Consider the following 16,906-nt stretch of genomic DNA (forward strand, 5'->3'; position numbering starts at 1 on the left):
TAGGAGTAGTAATTTAGGTATGCTGTATGTCAGTCACTTGAATACAGTAGCTCTCTCCATAACAAACCTACGAGGTGGGTATTGTTACCCACCACTTATCAAATCATAAATCTCTGAGAGAGAATAACTCAGAGTGTTATGTCCAGTGTGAGTGAGAAGGCCCGGATTCCAACCCGGTTCTCCCTGGCTGTCCCCACACCTCTGCCTCTGCAGTCCCACGCTGCCTCCCATTCAGAGTGTGTCAGAAACACAGACTTCTGTACCTGAAAGGACCATTGTGATCTTTTAGGGTGATGTCATTTCAGAGGTGAGTTCACTGAGCCTTAGAGGCCTGAGTGACCTGCTCAGCTGCCACCGTTGTTAACTGCACACGGGTGTTCATGGCAGCATCACAGCCCGTGTGTGGGGTACGGGGGAGGACACTGGACTGGATCTCAGAGCCCATGTGCCAGCTGGTGACCTTGGACAGCTCCCTCAACTTCTGAACCTCGCTCTTGAATCATCTGAAAATGGAAAATGAGGGCGCGTGTCTCATAGGGTGGTTAGGTGTATCATTCTTCAGAAATAAAAGTGCTTTGTAAAGCACTATACAGATAATCTTTTATCATTAATTTGTAAGAATCACTGTCACTTTTCTAACCAGTTTTCATTAATTGAGGTATAATTTGCTTAGAGGGAAATGCCCAGGTCTTACGTGTATGGTTCAATCAATTCTGACAACCGCATGCACCCACGTAACCCCCTCTCAAGATTCTCTGTATTTTCACCATCTCCGAAAGTCCCCACCCCTGCATCTGCTATTCTGATTTCTTTCACCATAGGTTCTTTTGCCTATCTAACAATTTTTATATGTTCTTTTAAGTTTAGTGGCCGTCGGTGTTAACAGCTAACTGAGGGCTTTTGGGGTGCTCATCTGCTCTGAACCCCCAACAGCTTCCCATCTGTCTCAGAGTAAAAGTCCAAGTCCTTCCACGTGGTCTGCAAGCCCACATGGTCCAGCTGCTGTCAACTTTCTGACCTCAGCTCCTGTTTCCTCCCCACCCCCTGCTTATTACTCTCTTTCAGCTACACAGGCCACCTTGCTGCTCCTAGAAAAGATCAGGCCTTGGGCTCTGCTCTAGCTGTACCCGCTGGAGGAACATTCGTCCCTCAGAATCTGTGTGATCAATTTCTTCCTCCTTCAAGTCTTTGCTCAAATGTCACCTTTTCAACAAAGCTTCCTCCAATCGCCCTGTTTTAAATGCAGCACCCCCCTGCCCCGCCCTTGGCTCTGTTTTTTCCCTTAGTGCTTCTTTCCAACATACGGTATACTTGTACTTATTTATTGTATTTATTATCTGTCCCTCCCTTCAGAAGGTAGCCATAAGGGCAGGGATTTCTATCTGCTTTATTGCTGCTGTATATGAAATTCCTCATCTTGGGCCTGGCCCATAACAGGCTGCCCATCAGTCATTATGGAGATGAATGAGTGAGTCAGACATCGTGCTAAGTACTCATACGTCATCATTATCTCAGTTCATCCTCCCAGCAGTCTGTGAAGTAGGTACTGTTATCATTCTCCTTTTACAGATGAGGAAACTGAGGCTCAGAGAGGTTAAGTAACTTGCCCAAGGGGAGGGTTCAAACCCAGGTTTGTCTCACTCCAAGGCCCATGTGTTTAATCACTTTGCTTTACTACCTTCTTAAGAAAATACAAAAGGTACTTTTCTCTCTTCTTTCCCTCACTTTAAAATGTTTGTTAATAAAATAAGTATTTTGAATTTTTTTTTTTTTTTAAGTCACAAAAGGAAAGCATTTATAGGATACACATTTGTCAGTTACTAGTGCTTTGTGTCAAGGTGAGCACTGAGGGGAAAGCAGCATTTGTGGTGATTCAGAACATTGCTTCAGACAGCCAGTTGATAGGGTTCTTGGGATGCATAAAACAGGCAGCACACAAGTGGACCGCTTGCGTGTTCTCTGGCTTCCCCTCTCCTTGTGAAGAAGTCAGTAGGTGGCTCCTTAGTGTTCTGCTACCCGGTGTCCTCCCAGTTTCGGACAGTACGGTCGTTCTGAGCTTTTCTGCTCCATCCACAGAGTAGGTCTGATAGTTTATCTACCTAGAGCTGGAAGGGGACTGTCAGGGCTTACCCCAACCCTAAAATTCTCATTTTTGCTTTATTTTGTTTTGTTTTTTTTTCCTTCAAGTGTCAGGTGTCTACTCTGTTCCACCGTGACGGTTCTATTGATTTTTTAAAAAAATATTTTTTAGAAATTTCCTGAGAGTCTTACTTTTGTAATTAAAATTACATGTTTAGAAAAGTTTTCTTTTTCTGGCTACCTTGGGTGGACAAGAATACATACTCTCACTTTACAGTGATGAGTTTGGGACATGGTTTAATGCTAATAATTTCAGCTTGAATAATTCTTGGTCTCTTCTTTTCCTCTTCTTGTCAGATGTCTCTTTTTTCCCCCATTCTTTTAAATTTTGAGGTATAGGACCTATAGAAGAGTGTATAGTACTTATGTTGAGTACAAGTAATTATAAATAATCACCTTTGTAACCTTCACTTGGGACAAGAACTAGAAGAGTGCCAACACCCCAGAACCCCCTTGTGGCCCTCGTGCTCTTCTCAACCCTAGAGTAACCCCTGTCGTGAGAGATGTTATCATAACCATTCCCACTTTTCTTCAGAGTTTACCACCGATATATGTAACCCTAAGCAGTATATTTTAGGCTTTTAGTAAAATGTTCTCTGGAATTGATTAAGGTGTCACATTCTGTGATCTTTTTATATACATACATTTTTAAATTTACATTAAACTTCATTTGAATACATGAAATAATGTTGAAAAATGTCTAAATGTAGAAAATGTAGCCTCTGTTACTGTTGTTTAAAATCATATGGGTAAATTTTGATGAGGGAATACTGGTCCTTTACCTTTTCAAATATCAGATGAACCTCCTTTCTTTCTCAGAAGTATTTTTTAACAAAGAGCAAAACAACAATATGTTGTCTTGAAAACCAGAAAACTGTATCTTAGGTTAGCTCTGCAGACTTCTGCAAAAACCCATCACTGATGGATAGATACATGATAAAGCAAGTGTAGTAAACTGTTAATTGTAGAATCTAGGTAGTGGGTACATAGGTATTCACTGTATAATTCTGTTAGCCTTTCTGTTAGCTTGAAAATTCTTATAACAAAATATTAGGAGGGTATCATAGAATAAGAAAACGTCTATTTAAACTCTGCTCTGGGAGAGTTTGATTAATCTAAGTAAGCAGTCTGTTTTCTTCTGTTCATGGTATTCACGACTTATTTCTAAGATTTAAATATTTAGCCGAGGATTTGGGTACCCTTAAATTTTTTTCTTCTTCACTTTCAGTTTTTCTTTAACATCAGCACTGAAGACCAAGAAGGCCTCTACAGTCTTTATTTTCATAAATGCCCTGGAAGTGAAATACGGTCTAATGACAAGTTTTCATTCAGCCTCGATGTGAGTACCATACAGAAACTCACATGTGGGTGTTGTCAGCCGTGTAAAATGGGAGACAGTTATTTCTTTATGAGAGTAGTTTTAAGAACACTTAAGCCAGAGTAAGAGAAACATGTGGCCAAAATAACATTTATGCCAGTGGGCAGGATACTTCAGCAGAGGGTTCATAAATAAGAAAATATACAGCAATTTAGGATGTGTTTACACTTTCAGCCTATGCATTAAGAATGTGGTTGTTACCTGCTGGTACTCACTTTCTTGAACTTCCATGAAACAGCTAAGATTCCAGATTGCTGAATATGGGATGATCTGTTTCTGAAAAGTAAAAATTAATGTCATGTTGGTTTCAGATCGACATCACAGAGAAGAATCCTGACAGCTACCTCTCAGCGGGAGAAATTCCTCTCCCCAAATTATACATTTCTATGGCCTTTTTCTTTTTTCTCTCTGGGACCATCTGGATTCACATCCTTCGAAAACGACGGTAAATTATCACCTCCTTGAGCCCTTCATCCAAGAGTGTTCGGGGACTTGTGTAATTTCACCTTTTGCTGCCTTCTGAACCTGGAGGACTTGGCACTAGCGATCCTGTTCTCTTCAAAGGGCATCTTCCCCGAGACAAAGGGAGACCGTGCAGGAGCCTTAGCCACCTGGGAGGCCTTTGCATGCCGTGGTGTTTGTTCACTTCCCATTGCTTTGTTTAAAAAGCAAATCCAAATATTTCAGTAATATACGAGCAAAATAAAATGTATAAGCAAAACATTTCCATAGCGAGGACACTGGAGTCCAGGACTCAGAGTGAACACGTCGGTCCCATTCAGGGGCTCTTTGTTCTTAAGAGATGAGTGACGACAGCCCAGTGCCTGGTGGGAGCATGGAGTTGCTGCTGCGCACTGAAGGCCCCTGCCCAGAGCCTGGGCGGGGTAGATACTGACCTCCAGAGGATCATCACTCGAGAAAACCCCTTCAAAGCCCACCTGCCTGACTCTTGGCCTTTCTTCTGAAATCCCTGAGGCTTTAACTTGCCGTTCTTGGTACTTGAGGGGAGCAGCAACATATGTGTGGAGCTAGTGTTTAATTGTGCTGCTCCCCCAAAATGGAAAACAAAACACTAATTTTCAGTTAAAAAATAGTGTGAAGTGTTTGTTATAGTATAAGGCCCATAAACTGTGTAAATGATGCTATGTGAATATGGTATTATAATATAGATTTAAATTCAGACAATTATTAAGCACCCCCAAGTACCAGATACCTCTTTCTCTGGAGCAGTGGGACAGATTGAGATCCCTTTAACCTCTGGTGGCCAGATTGTCTTCTAGTGGACATGCTCAGCTCGGGTCCTGGGCTCTGCTGGATGTGGTTGCTGGTTCCTGTTTGTTGTAAATCTTTTACATCCGCTGGCTGGAACTGTGTCTTGTTTACTTGTGAAGAACCCTACATAATCATGTTTGGACTAGAGATCAGGCAGCCATTAATAAGAAAAAAAGAATCCTACAAATTCAGGCCATAAAAGGTGTTTGGGGGGGCGGGGTTTGGTTTGTTTTTTTTTAAAGAAAGTTTTGCTTTTGCCGTTATTAGAAAAGTAAGAACTAGGAGTCGGGGACCTGATTTCAGGTGTAAATGCTGACTCTTACTGCCTGTGTGCCTTCCTTCACTCTAAGTCTCTTTTTCCTCGGCTACAAAACTGGGACAGTCGTAACTGCCCTGCCTTCCCCTCAAAGTCTTAGATCCTTAGGTTTCTTACGTGATTCCCCCTGAAATGATGTGTACGAGAGGGTTTTGCAGATCAGGGTGCTATGCAAAGATGAGGGACATACAAAATAGTTTAGCCAGATGTTCAGTGGTATTTTAATTTCCCTTTATTTGGCGATACAACAGTCATTGTCACTGGTTCACTTATATAAAATCGTGACAACAGTTTAAAATCTGTGGTTAAACGAGGCTGACCTACCTTTGTACAACGTATTTTAAACTTGTTGAAGTATACCGTATATACAGAAACGTATCATTTCAGCCCTCTGCCCCATCCCCCTGTTTTTCCAGGAGTCTCACAGCCAGCCATGTGAGTCACGTCACAGATGTGACTCCAGGGCTGCCAGCGCATTTCAGAGACTTGTATCCCCTTAGTGCTGGAGGGAACTGAGAGATTTTTTGCCTCATCTTATTGAGGCCTTGAGGGGGGACGTGAGAGACATGGCTAGCGTCCCCCGACAGAGCTGGCCCTGGGGCCCAGAGTGGCTTGCTGTGCCTTTGTGGTTCTATCATGGGCCCCAGAGCACGGGAAGTGGGAAGGGAACACGGGCAGCTGATCGGTTTGGTACCTGCTCTCTGCCCAGCCAGGCACTGGACGTCGTGGCTCCTTGAGGTCATTGTTGGCCCATTTTCAGCAGAGGTTTCTGAGGCCTAGAGAGATGAAGGTCGTCAGGGTAGAACCCGTATGTGAGCCAGGTCGGTGTGGCTCCAGAGCCCGAGATCTTTCCTTCATTCACATAACGGCCCAGCCATCAGTGCTGTAACTTGGACCGCGAGTCTTGGTGGCCAGGGTGTGTGGTGAGCACAGCCCTTGACGGTTCTGCACTCTGGGTAAATCTCATTACTATTCAGGAGGGGCAGACTACTCCGGCCTTGACTTCCCTTTCGACCTTCAAGTAGGTAGGCACTGGAGCAGGAAAGTACCAGGGAGGAAACCAGTCCGGAAACTGGGTGTGCGTCAGCTCACGACACGCCCTCCTTATCGGTCTGTGCCAGGCCCTCTCCTGTTTTATTTCCTGTCCCCTCTCCCGTTCCTTCCCCCGCACGGCCAGCCACTCAGATGCGTTTAGTATGTGTTTTGGGGATATTTGTGTATTCTTGTAAACAAATAATGTTTATTGGTATTGCATGTATTTTTTTAAATAAATTTATTTATTTTATGTATTTATTATTTTTGGCTGTGTTGGGTCTTCGTTGCAGCACGTGAGCTTTCTCTAGTTGCAGCGAGCAGGGGCTACTCTTTGTTGCAGTGCGCGGGCTTCTCATTGCGGTGGCTTCTCTCGTTGCAGAGCGCAGGCTCTAGGCACGCAGGCTTCAGTAGTTATGGCGCACGGGCTTCGGTAGTTGTGGCGCACGGGCTGTAGAGGACAGGCTCAGTAGTTGTGGCACACGGGCTTAGTTGCTCCGCGGCATGTGGGATCTTCCTGGACCAGGGCTCGAACCCGTGTCCCCTGCATTGGCAGGCGGATTCTTAACCACTGTGCCACCAGGGAAGCCCTGCATGTATTTTTAATTTATATAAACTGTTCCACCTGTAGGTGTTGTTTTTGGACATTTTTCACTCAGAACGTCCTCTTTAAGCTCTAGTCACATGACTGCGTGCACATCCAGTTCGTCACTGTTCAGCTGCTCCGGGTCATCCACAGTGAGCGTCCCCATCCCACTCACCCAGCCCCTTAGTGGTGGACCCCGAGGTTGTCTTCATTTCCCTGCTCCCCCTACTGTCATGACCCACCCTCCTTCCTGTCCCCGGAGGGCTCTGCACCTCGGAAGGAGGTGCCCTGGGTGTCGGGGAGCTCTCCTTTAATTTCGCTAAGTGCCGCCAGTTGCCCGCCAGGATGCGTGCCTGTGCCGGCTTATGCTCCTACTACACGTGTGCCAACACTGACACCTTAATGTTTTGCCAGTGTGATGGGTATAAACTGGTACGTCATTTTCTTCTGCATTTCTCTGAATATCAGTGATGTGAATTATCTTTGCAGAGACATGTTAACCTTCTGGGTTTTCCCTCTGTGACTGCCTGTATTTGCATATTTTTCTGTGGGATTTTCTGTGTTTTTCTTGTTGCTTTGCATAAGTTCCTTGCACACTGGGATCTCAACCCCTTGCATGTCTTAGACGTTGCGAATTTCTTCTCCCAGTTGAATTGTTGAGTGAAAATCTTTCATACTAATGGAGTCACAGCTGTCTAATTTTAGTCTTTTGGGCAGTGCTCCTAGGATCTTAGGAGGCCCATTCCTACTCCGGGATTACAAAATGCGTGTTTTATGTTCAGCAGCAGGCTCCGCCTGGGTTGTAAGGAAGTGTGAAGCAGAGATCCAGCTTTCCGTATTTCTTATATAGGTTTGAGCTAATTTTTTCCCAGTGTCAGTCATTAAGCAGGCTGTTCTTTTCCCACTGACTTGGTATCACCTTAACTATCAAGCTTCCATACACACACGAATCTATTCATAAGCCTTCTAGTCTATTCTGTTGGTTTACTTGTCTGATGCGACACCCGTTTCCCATTTTTTTACTGCTATGGCTTTGCAGAATGTCTTGATATCCGAGAGTGGGAGTCCCCAGTGTAGCTCTTACTCAAGTCTTTGTTTGCTTTCTTTAATAGAGTTTAAGACTTTTCTCCATCATGGTTTTGTTTGTCTTATTAGGTTAATTCCTAGGACGAGGCGGGAAGGGGTAGAGGAGTTGAATGCCTGGCAGCCTGAAGGTGGACTCGTGCCCGTAGGGGGAGGTGGGGCAGTGGGTGCTTTGCGCCACTGTCCTGGTATGTTTGGCAGGTTCCAGCTGTGAGGGGGGAGAGAGGGGCACGACCCCAGCGCTTTCTCTTTGACCATCCCTGCTGCCTGGCTCCAAATCCGCCTCTCCTCCTGGCCACAGATTTCCCCTATAGCTGTGCCTAATCACCTCTGCCTTCTTGGGGATTTCATGCCATTTTCATAGATCCATCTGCCTCATTCTTGCCTCTGCGGGCTTTCCAAGGTGGTTTCTGGAGAAGAAGCTGGCAGCCTGTTTAGATTTCCATCTTATCAGGCCTGGAAACCCGTTGTGCGTAACTCGGCTCCATTCACAGCATTGAATTATATAGTAGAGGTGACTTGGGACTCCATTCACAGCATTGAATTATATAGTAGAGGTGACTTGGGACTCCATTCCAGGCCTTTTCTGCTGGCAGCAACCACTTGTTTAAAAAGCTTCATGTTTGTGGTTTGCTTAGATTATATTTACTGCCTCCTTATAAATATATGATGCCTGGAGCTTCACCTGTTCTTTGGGAGTACGAAATATTCCTTTAATTCTTTTCTCTCTGTTTTTACATAGGAATGATGTATTTAAAATTCACTGGTTGATGGCCGCCCTTCCTTTCACCAAGTCTCTTTCCTTGGTGTTCCACGCAGTACGTATTAGCATTTTGGGGTCATTCACGAAATGATGTACAATGCCTATACTGTCTGGAAAAATAAGGTAGAAGACAGGACACATCAAACAGAAGATGAAAGAATACCTTTGTCATGAAGCCTCCTTTGGGAGGGACTGGTCACGGAGATAAATCATCACAGTCTCCCTAATACTAGACTTGAGATCTTCAGACGTTACCTTCAGACTCAGAGTTTTCTCAGAACACTTGTTGGTGTTTATTTTTTTTGTTTTTGTTTTCCCAGTCATTTCTTGAGATTAGTGTGCCACCTGCTGAATTGTTTCCGTGACTTCCTTTATTTTTCCAAGTATTCCCTCATGTTCCCGTTTGATTTGAAGTTCAGTGTTAGGATACTTATTTGAGAGAAAACTGATCCTCTAAGGATTGAGGCATAAGAATTGAGCTTAAGCTTTGAATATTTAGTACCGATGCAGATTGAAACGAGCCTGCCCATGGGAGTAAGATCACAACTTCCCTGATTTGTAGGCCTACGAGGTATCCACGGGTCATACGTGAGGGTGACAGTCTCCAGACATGTGCACAAGATCCTACTGCACTTAAAACTATTGTCATAGAAAAAGTAATAATATAGCCAGTTACAATTTCAAGAAATGACAATTATTTGGATAATTTCCCATTTGGGTGTAAGGTAAAAGATTCTTTCTGGAACCATGTAGATAACGAATGATAAGATTCTTGAGTCACTTTCATATCTAGACAGCCACGTGTGGGAGAATGAAAGATGTATAAAGAAACTGATGTCAGCTTTGGGAGTCCTGCCCGGAAGCATTTGGGCCACTACTGAAACTGGTCACTTTAGTTAAAATGCACTGGTGATTTCAGGTAGCTCTAAATTTACAGATCTTTTTTTCCCAAAGAAAACATAGTTGAAGCTAGGTGATTCCACGTAGATTTTTTTACTGACTTTACTGACTGATTTATTATGTAAGCAGCAAGGCTATGAAAGATAAAGTTCTTGACTGGGGCACTGAAAAGACCTGTGGCATTTGGAGGTTTTTTTTGTTTGTTTGTTTGTTTGTTTTTTGGTGGTTTTATACGTCATTTTATTTTATTTTATTTTACCTGGGCTACGGCAGTGAAAACCTGGAATCCTAACCACCAGGGAACTCCCTTGGAGATTTTAAAGAAAAGAATAGGCATCCATTTGCCAGAGTGAATCACCTGCCTCAAGAGAGGGGGCCCTGGGACTTCCCTGGTGACCGAGTGCTTAAGATTCTGAGCTTCAAATGCTGGGGGTGCAGGTTCGATCCCTGGTCGGGGACTAAGATCCCACATGCCGCGTGGCACGGCCAAAAAAAGAGAGGGACCCGGACTAGGTGTTAGTGACATGGAACCCTTGCGTCAAGTTTCTCAAGCTACCTGACATTTGTAGTGCGCTCACAGGCTTCACTGTGCCTCAGCAAGCTCAGTATTAGGGATTGGGAGCGGGTGTCCCCCGCCACGAGGGCCTCTGGTGGCATTTCCTGTTCTGCTGTGTGTAAGGCACGTAGTAGATGATCTTTCTGAAATGCACTTGTTTGATTGCAGATCGACTACCACTATATCTCCTCCCAGGGCTTCCCGATCGAAGGGTGGGCTGTGGTGTACTACATCACTCATCTGTAAGTATGCAGAGTGACGCAGGAAGCACCCGTCCTGCGACGTGGCTTGCCAGACAAGTTGGGGGAGCCGTGGCAGGACGAGACCTGCCCCACGTTGACTGGCCCTGCCCTCCCAGGGCAGCCTGCCAAATTCCTGCCAGGCCCGAGGCGCGTGGCGTACAGTGGCTGTCCCGACTTGAGAACTCGGGGCTGTCGACGTGCTCCTGCCGAGCACATGGCGGGGTGCATAGCTAACTGTCTGTGTGCCTGAAAGTGCTGCTCGCTGGCGGTGAATTCCCTGAGTTTGGCCGCCTGTCTTTTGCAGGAAGTGCATGAAATCATAGAATGAGCTGTAGACTCCAACTCTCAGAGTGAGAGGCTGAAGAGACCCGTTGGTGTCTGTTCATTTTGTTCCTTTGCAGCTTGAAAGGGGCACTGCTGTTCATCACCATCGCACTCATTGGCACCGGCTGGGCTTTCATTAAGCACATCCTTTCTGATAAAGACAAAAAGATCTTCATGATTGTCATCCCGCTTCAGGTAAAGGAGCCCTAGTCCTGCCTAGTCCTCGTTCTCTCTTGACACTTCGCTGGGCTCAGCTCCAGGCCAGCCTGGGAAGAGGGAGTCAGTTCTCCTGCAAACCCCCGCTTCTGCCTTTGGGATTGAAGACTGGGCCTCTCTTTCTGAATTCTCCCAGACCTAGACCTCAGGTCGTTGCACTGGGGGATGCTCCACCATCCACCATCTTTAAGCCAGCATGTGAATAGGGAGCTGCTGAGAAGTTAGGGAATCTGTTTGCCTTGTAACAAGATGGTCCTGTTAGCAAAGAAGCTTGGGTACACAGTGACTTGATCAACAAATTTTTTTTTCCCCCGGCATGCCGCACAGCTTGCAGGATCTTAGTTCCCCACCCAGGGATTGAACCTGGGCCACGGCAGTGAAAGCGCCAAGTCCTAACCACTGGACCGCCAGGGAATTCCCAACAAATTATTTTAAAACTGAATGACACCAGTGAGTTTTCCACAAGGTAGAATATGAGACATTGGGGCAAACATTTATTAAATGCTTTATATGTTTGGGGCCCTGGACTGAGGCCAACTTTATAAAATTGTGAGCCCCTCAAGAGAGGAACCTTGTCTTATGTGTAACAGTCTTATTGGATATAGAACCTGGACGTAAGGGACGCATACTAAACAGAGAGGTCCTAGCAGGGATGCACAGCTCCTCAGCTCTGCTTGACCAGGGAGCTTCTATTTGATAAAGTTGTTCTCGTCAGCCAATCATTTTGGAGCACAGTGTAAGTGTGGCAGGTGAGGGTGGGAGAGGGACGACTTTCTGGGCACCCAGGTCGGCCTGCTCCACTCTGGTGATTGGCGGTTTGGCAATGTTTGCGGCAAAACCATCTTCACGTTCAATAATAAGGGGCACACACTAGTGCCAAGTGAATGGTACAGACCAGTTGCTGTAGGTTTCCAGCGAGAGAGTGTTCACCCCACTTCGAATGATCCGGAAGAGCTTCATGGTGGAGATGGGCCTTGCCGAGATTTTAAGGTAAGACACATGACAGAGGCAAACATGACACGACTGTCTGGTGTACAGGAGATGCTGAGGCGCTGGGCAGGTCTTGGCTGTTGAGCCACTGGGGCCACTTCTCTGCCGGGCTGAGTCCTCCAGCCTGCCGAGGTCTCAGAGCTCGGAGGCGGTGGGCTGGGGTGCTCCTCCCCGTGCGGTCCTGCCCCGTCTCGCCTTCCCTCTAGGAGCTGCTGCCCTCCCCTCCAGTTTGACTCTTCCTCACATAGCCTAAACTGTGATATAACGGACACACCTTCCCAGCTTCCCCCCTTTTGTTCCCCACAAGGTTACGTGGCAGGTCACTCTGAGGAAACAAGGCCATTTAAAAAACTAAATATTAGGAAGTTATGAGTATTTAAATGTAAGGACTCGTCTGGGAAGTCCTTGAGCATCAGCCTTGAAAAGTTGAAACTGTTTCCTTTTGGTCAAGGGGAGCCACTGTGCCTTTCTGAGTAGGGAGTGAGTGATGTAAAAATGGAGTTTCGAGAACATTATTGGCGCTTGGTTCCACACCAGCACTTCTGGGAACATTTTGTGTCTCGTGTCATGAGTGTGAACTAAGGACAAAATGGAATTAAGCATTTAAGCTGTTAGTTTCCCACTTTGTCTGCATGGACAGAGCCACAGATGCAGACGTTTAGGAGGAACTGGGCTGCAGGAGGAACCCAGAGGCTGGGTGTCGGTGGGAGACTGAAATTTCAAGCTAATTTTTGCATTTGTGTTAAGTGAACTATGGCTTCAGTGATGATTTAACTGTTAAGTCCTAGATGGAAAGAGAAACTACCCTTGCCAAGTCATTGCACGACAGGTTTCACATTTTCATAGAAGTGTGGAGAATTCCCTTTAGAGCAGTGAAGGAGAGTATTTGGGACCATGGACTTCGCATGGAGTACAGAGGTGGGATTCTAATCTCTGCTTTCATACCTAGTGATAATCTTCGAAAGAATATCTCATAAATTATGTCTCCCTTATGCTCAATAGTGTCACAGTTTTTAAAATATTGCTCTCTCTGTTTAGCCAGCTGAGGGACTTTTCATAACATGCTAAGAGCTTAATGACAGGACCGAACATACAAGGCACATCCTTCACTTTGGAGATTGAAGCAGGCCGTGGACGCGGACGCACCTCAGTGCGGAGAACCAAGCCGCGTCCCCTGTGGGGCAGGCCGACCTGGGTTATTCCTCTGAGGAGCAACGTGCCACTCACCCAGTGGGCTGAAACTGGCCCTCCTTGCCGCTCTGGTCTCTGATAAAACAGTCCTGTTATCTGTCCCCGAGAGCCAGGGGCCCCATGCGTGAGATCTCAGGCCTGAGGAGGTGGCTGGAGGGGAAGTGAAGTGCCACCTGTTCAGCACCTGAGCCACTGCTGAGGCTGAAGGTGCCTACAGAGCAGAGTGTCCCGGTCGTCTGTGGCTGCATAACAGGTCGCCCTGTTATGGCTTAGTGACTTCGCAGCGCAATGACTGTTTACTCTGTCTCACATTTTCTGTCGGTCAGGAATTCGGCAGCGGCTTACGTGGGTGGGTCTGGTAGGTCTCATGCAGTTCTGGTAGACGGTGGTGGGGCTGTCTTCACTTGCCTCTGTCTCCTGGGCTGGGAGGACTTGGTCAGATGAAGCGGGAACTGTGGGGACTCCTCGGGCATCTTCTCTCTCTGCCTGGGTTCTCCGGCAGGGCGGCTTCAGGGTAGCCAGGCTTCTTATAAGACCGGGGCTCCAAAGGTGTGTGAGAGCCAGGCAGGGGCAGTGTCCTTTGCGTGACCTGCCTTGGAAGTGACATGTGTCAGTCACGGCCACCCTCCATTGGTCAGAGCAGTTGCAAGCTCGAGGAGGCACGGAGACTACTTCTTGATCGGAGGGAAGCAAAGTTCTGCAAGAGCACGTGGACCTGGAAACCATGCTGTGGTCCCAGGTTGGGGCCTGTAGGTCCCGGTGTCCCCCCCCACATCGGGGCTGCTCTTGTAAAGATCTGTCCATGCTTTGGGGCCTCAGCAACTTCTGTGTCCTGCAGGTCCTGGCAAACGTGGCCTATATCATCATAGAGTCCACCGAGGAGGGGACGACTGAGTATGGCTTGTGGAAGGATTCCCTGTTCCTGGTGGACCTGCTGTGCTGTGGAGCCATCCTCTTCCCGGTGGTATGGTGAGTGCCTGCGGCAGAGAGGCTGCGTGTGCACCGTGGTCTTGTCTGTCCAGCCCGATGGCTGAACCCGCCGTTCCCAAACTGGTCAGAATCACACAGGGCATCTGTTTAAAAGTGACAACTTCCTGGGCCCCAGACTCACCTGAATTAGTCTCCAGGGGCAGGACCTTGGAATTTTTGTCTCTTTCAGGTTCCCCGGTAGATTGTGATAACGCTCATCTGGCACAGGCTTTTAGCAGTTCAGACACTAGAGAAGATTCTTGAGATGAGAACCTAGTGGCAACATAAAATAGCAGAATGAATTTAAAGAGAAGGGAGTTGAAGAACGCCCATAAACGGCCTCATCTTGCCAAATGAGGTAGAAAGTGAGGAAGTTTATTATTAACATAAAACTAGTGATAGTTCTCAGCTCATAAACATTGCAGATATCTTCAGAATGGTTTGCTTCATTCCTGGAAGTGGCAGGCTTTAGATGCATGTATGTATTGTGCTTTGATTGTGTGTAAAGACACGTTAGTGCCAAGTCAGTGGTTGATGAGAAAGAATATCCTCCTGAGATCTCATCAAAGTGAAGGAACTTCTTGCTTCATTAGGAAGCAATTAGAGGAAGAAGGGCTAACAAAAATCAAACACTCGCCTTCATAATGATCTAGTTCCGTGGCTACTTGAAAGCAATCAATTCTTTTAGAATAAAGTTTAAAAACATAGATTTACCTACCTTTTATTAGAAGTGAGGTGTTCCACTCTGCAGTGCCCCGTGCAGTGAATTAATATTTTTAGACTCCTGGGGTCAATCAGGTCATTCAGTTATTCTGATTATTTAGAACATGGTGCCAGTGGAGTGTAATCCTCATTCCAGCCAGTTGTTTAGATTGACTCTTAATGCTAACTCCGTCATACATCACATGTGTACATGCATCAGTTCAGCAGGTAGAGCAGACAGCTGCCAGCATAGGAGAGAGAGCATGAGTGAGTCTTCTTAATCTCCACAACCTCCCCGTATCCTGCTCAGGCTTCTGTAACAGGATGACCAGCATTGTCTTCAGGTAGAAAGAGCATCTTATTATTAGGGAACAGAGCCTCAGCCCCCACTGCCACATTTGCACAGTAACATAGAAAGGACCTGGGGGGTTGGGGAAGCCCCAGATGCGCTCTGGAGCTACAAGGGGCCATTTCCTGCCATTTGTTAATTACAGCACTAAGGAGCAGGTGCCAGATGGCAAGATTCTTCAAGGTAAACACTCTGAAAATTGCTGTAAAATGAAAAAACTCAAGTACTAGAGAGGTAGTTTAAGAAACAGTATCAAAAATTTTTTTAAACATTCAGATTCAGCCAGCTTTGGTTCAGTGTCAGCTTTGTGCCACTTAATTTCACATGTTGCGCCATTCACTTCTCACAGGTGGGCAAACTGCGGAGGTTTTAGGAGAAATGACTTATTTACAGTTGAGTAGAGAGTGGGCAGCTGTGCCAGGACTGCAGCCCGGGTCTGTGAGACCCCAGCCCTCCTCCGCCTGTGCCATGTCTGCTTGTGCTGTGCCCTTCCTCCCACACAGTCCTTCCCTCGGTGCCTGTGAACTCTGCCTAGAACGCTGGTCTACAGCTTCTTTAAGAACGATCACGTTCCCCTGTCTGAATGGTAATTAGTTACCAGCACCTCACAGCCAGAAAAGATTCCCTGAAGTCTTGGCATTTTTTCAGCGAAGTTAGAAATCTCAGGTCGATGAAGTATCGAGTCTGCATGAGGCCTTGTGCTCGCAGCTCCTAGACCGAGACTTCGGAAGTCGGCCTGTGACCTTCTTACAGGGTCCGTTCTCTCCAGGTAGCAGGCGAACTCACTGAGGCCCCATTGTCCTAGCTGTGTTGCGGCGGGGGCGTAGCTGTGGGACTGAGAGATTAGGTAGAAAAAGATGAAGAGTGTTACGTTATTGTGTTTTGATCTATCCCCTCACACCCAGGTCTCTGCCAGGCTTTTTTGAGCCAGCAGAGGGCATCTTTAACCCTCAGGCTTGGGCACCATACATGCTGAAGGGTTGATTATCAACAATCATGTTGTCTAGGGAGCGTGCTCTAAAATCATCTAGTCCAGGCTTTTAAGTTTATAATTGAGAAATTCAAGGCCTCAAGTTACTAGTGCTGAAAATAGAGAGGAGTGCAAATTTGTTAGCTAACCTTTTGTTCTCCAAATGTTTATTTTTAGGTCAATCAGACATTTACAAGAAGCATCAGCAACAGATGGAAAAGGCAAGTTCCTTTGGGTGCTGGACAGCGTTCCCTAAAGCCACATGCCTGGGCACTGCTGAGGGTGGAGCAGGAAGGCCTGTGCCCAAGGGAGAGCCCTAGGGGCTTTGGAAGAGCAACCCCAGGTTGTTTGGTGGTGAGGCAGGTGGGGAGCATTACCGAGAGCAGTTGTGTAAGGCCTGGAGGTGACTGCTTATCTCCACTCGTGAGTGGGATCTTCACCTTCTCAGAACTGAGTCAGGAGGAGAAAATGTTGTCTTGGAAGGACCAGATTACACTTCACTGTGAGAACAGGAGGTATTATGGATTGGGAATGACTATGTGTAAAACATCCCTTCCTGCTGATTTAACACGCTTTCAAAATAGTTGTGTCAGTATTAATTTAAAAAGAGACTCATGCCAGAAAGAACCTCTGAAACTCTCTGATTTTTAAATGGTTGTGCCATTATAACCCTTTTGCATCTTCTTGATTTTTTTTTAAATTTTATTTATTTATTTATTTATGGTTGTGTTGGGTCTTCGTTTCTGTGCGAGGGCTTTCTCTAGTTGTGGCAAGTGGGGGCCACTCTTCATCGCGGTGCGCGGGCCTCTCACTATCACGGTCTGTCTTGTTGCGGAGCACAGGCTCCAGACGCGCAGGCTCAGTAATTGCGGCTCACGGGCCTAGTTGCTCCGCGGCATGTGGGATCTTCCCAGACCAGGGCTCGAAC

At 46.4% G+C, this 16,906-nt stretch overlaps 1 protein-coding gene across 4 annotated transcripts in view; it reads left to right on the plus strand.

Annotated features, from left to right (window-relative positions):
* The window catches only part of GPR107 (G protein-coupled receptor 107), a 73,845-nt gene that overhangs the window by 24,170 nt on the left and 32,769 nt on the right, over positions 1–16,906 (plus strand). For 2 of the 4 annotated variants that reach the window (XM_036855169.1, XM_036855168.1), the window contains exons 8-14: positions 3,368–3,478; positions 3,829–3,962; positions 8,549–8,624; positions 10,194–10,267; positions 10,669–10,786; positions 13,827–13,957; positions 16,156–16,199. In XM_036855169.1, coding sequence (XP_036711064.1) covers positions 3,368–3,478; positions 3,829–3,962; positions 8,549–8,624; positions 10,194–10,267; positions 10,669–10,786; positions 13,827–13,957; positions 16,156–16,199 — 688 coding nt within the window. Of the gene's footprint in view, positions 1–1,406; positions 1,540–1,591; positions 1,700–3,367; positions 3,479–3,828; positions 3,963–8,548; positions 8,625–10,193; positions 10,268–10,668; positions 10,787–13,826; positions 13,958–16,155; positions 16,200–16,906 lie in introns of those variants that run through there. The other 2 variants (XM_036855171.1, XM_036855172.1) reach the window with 2 other exon arrangements.

Source organism: Balaenoptera musculus, chromosome 6 (genome assembly GCF_009873245.2).
Source record: "Balaenoptera musculus isolate JJ_BM4_2016_0621 chromosome 6, mBalMus1.pri.v3, whole genome shotgun sequence".
Classification (NCBI taxonomy): Eukaryota; Metazoa; Chordata; class Mammalia; order Artiodactyla; family Balaenopteridae; genus Balaenoptera; species Balaenoptera musculus.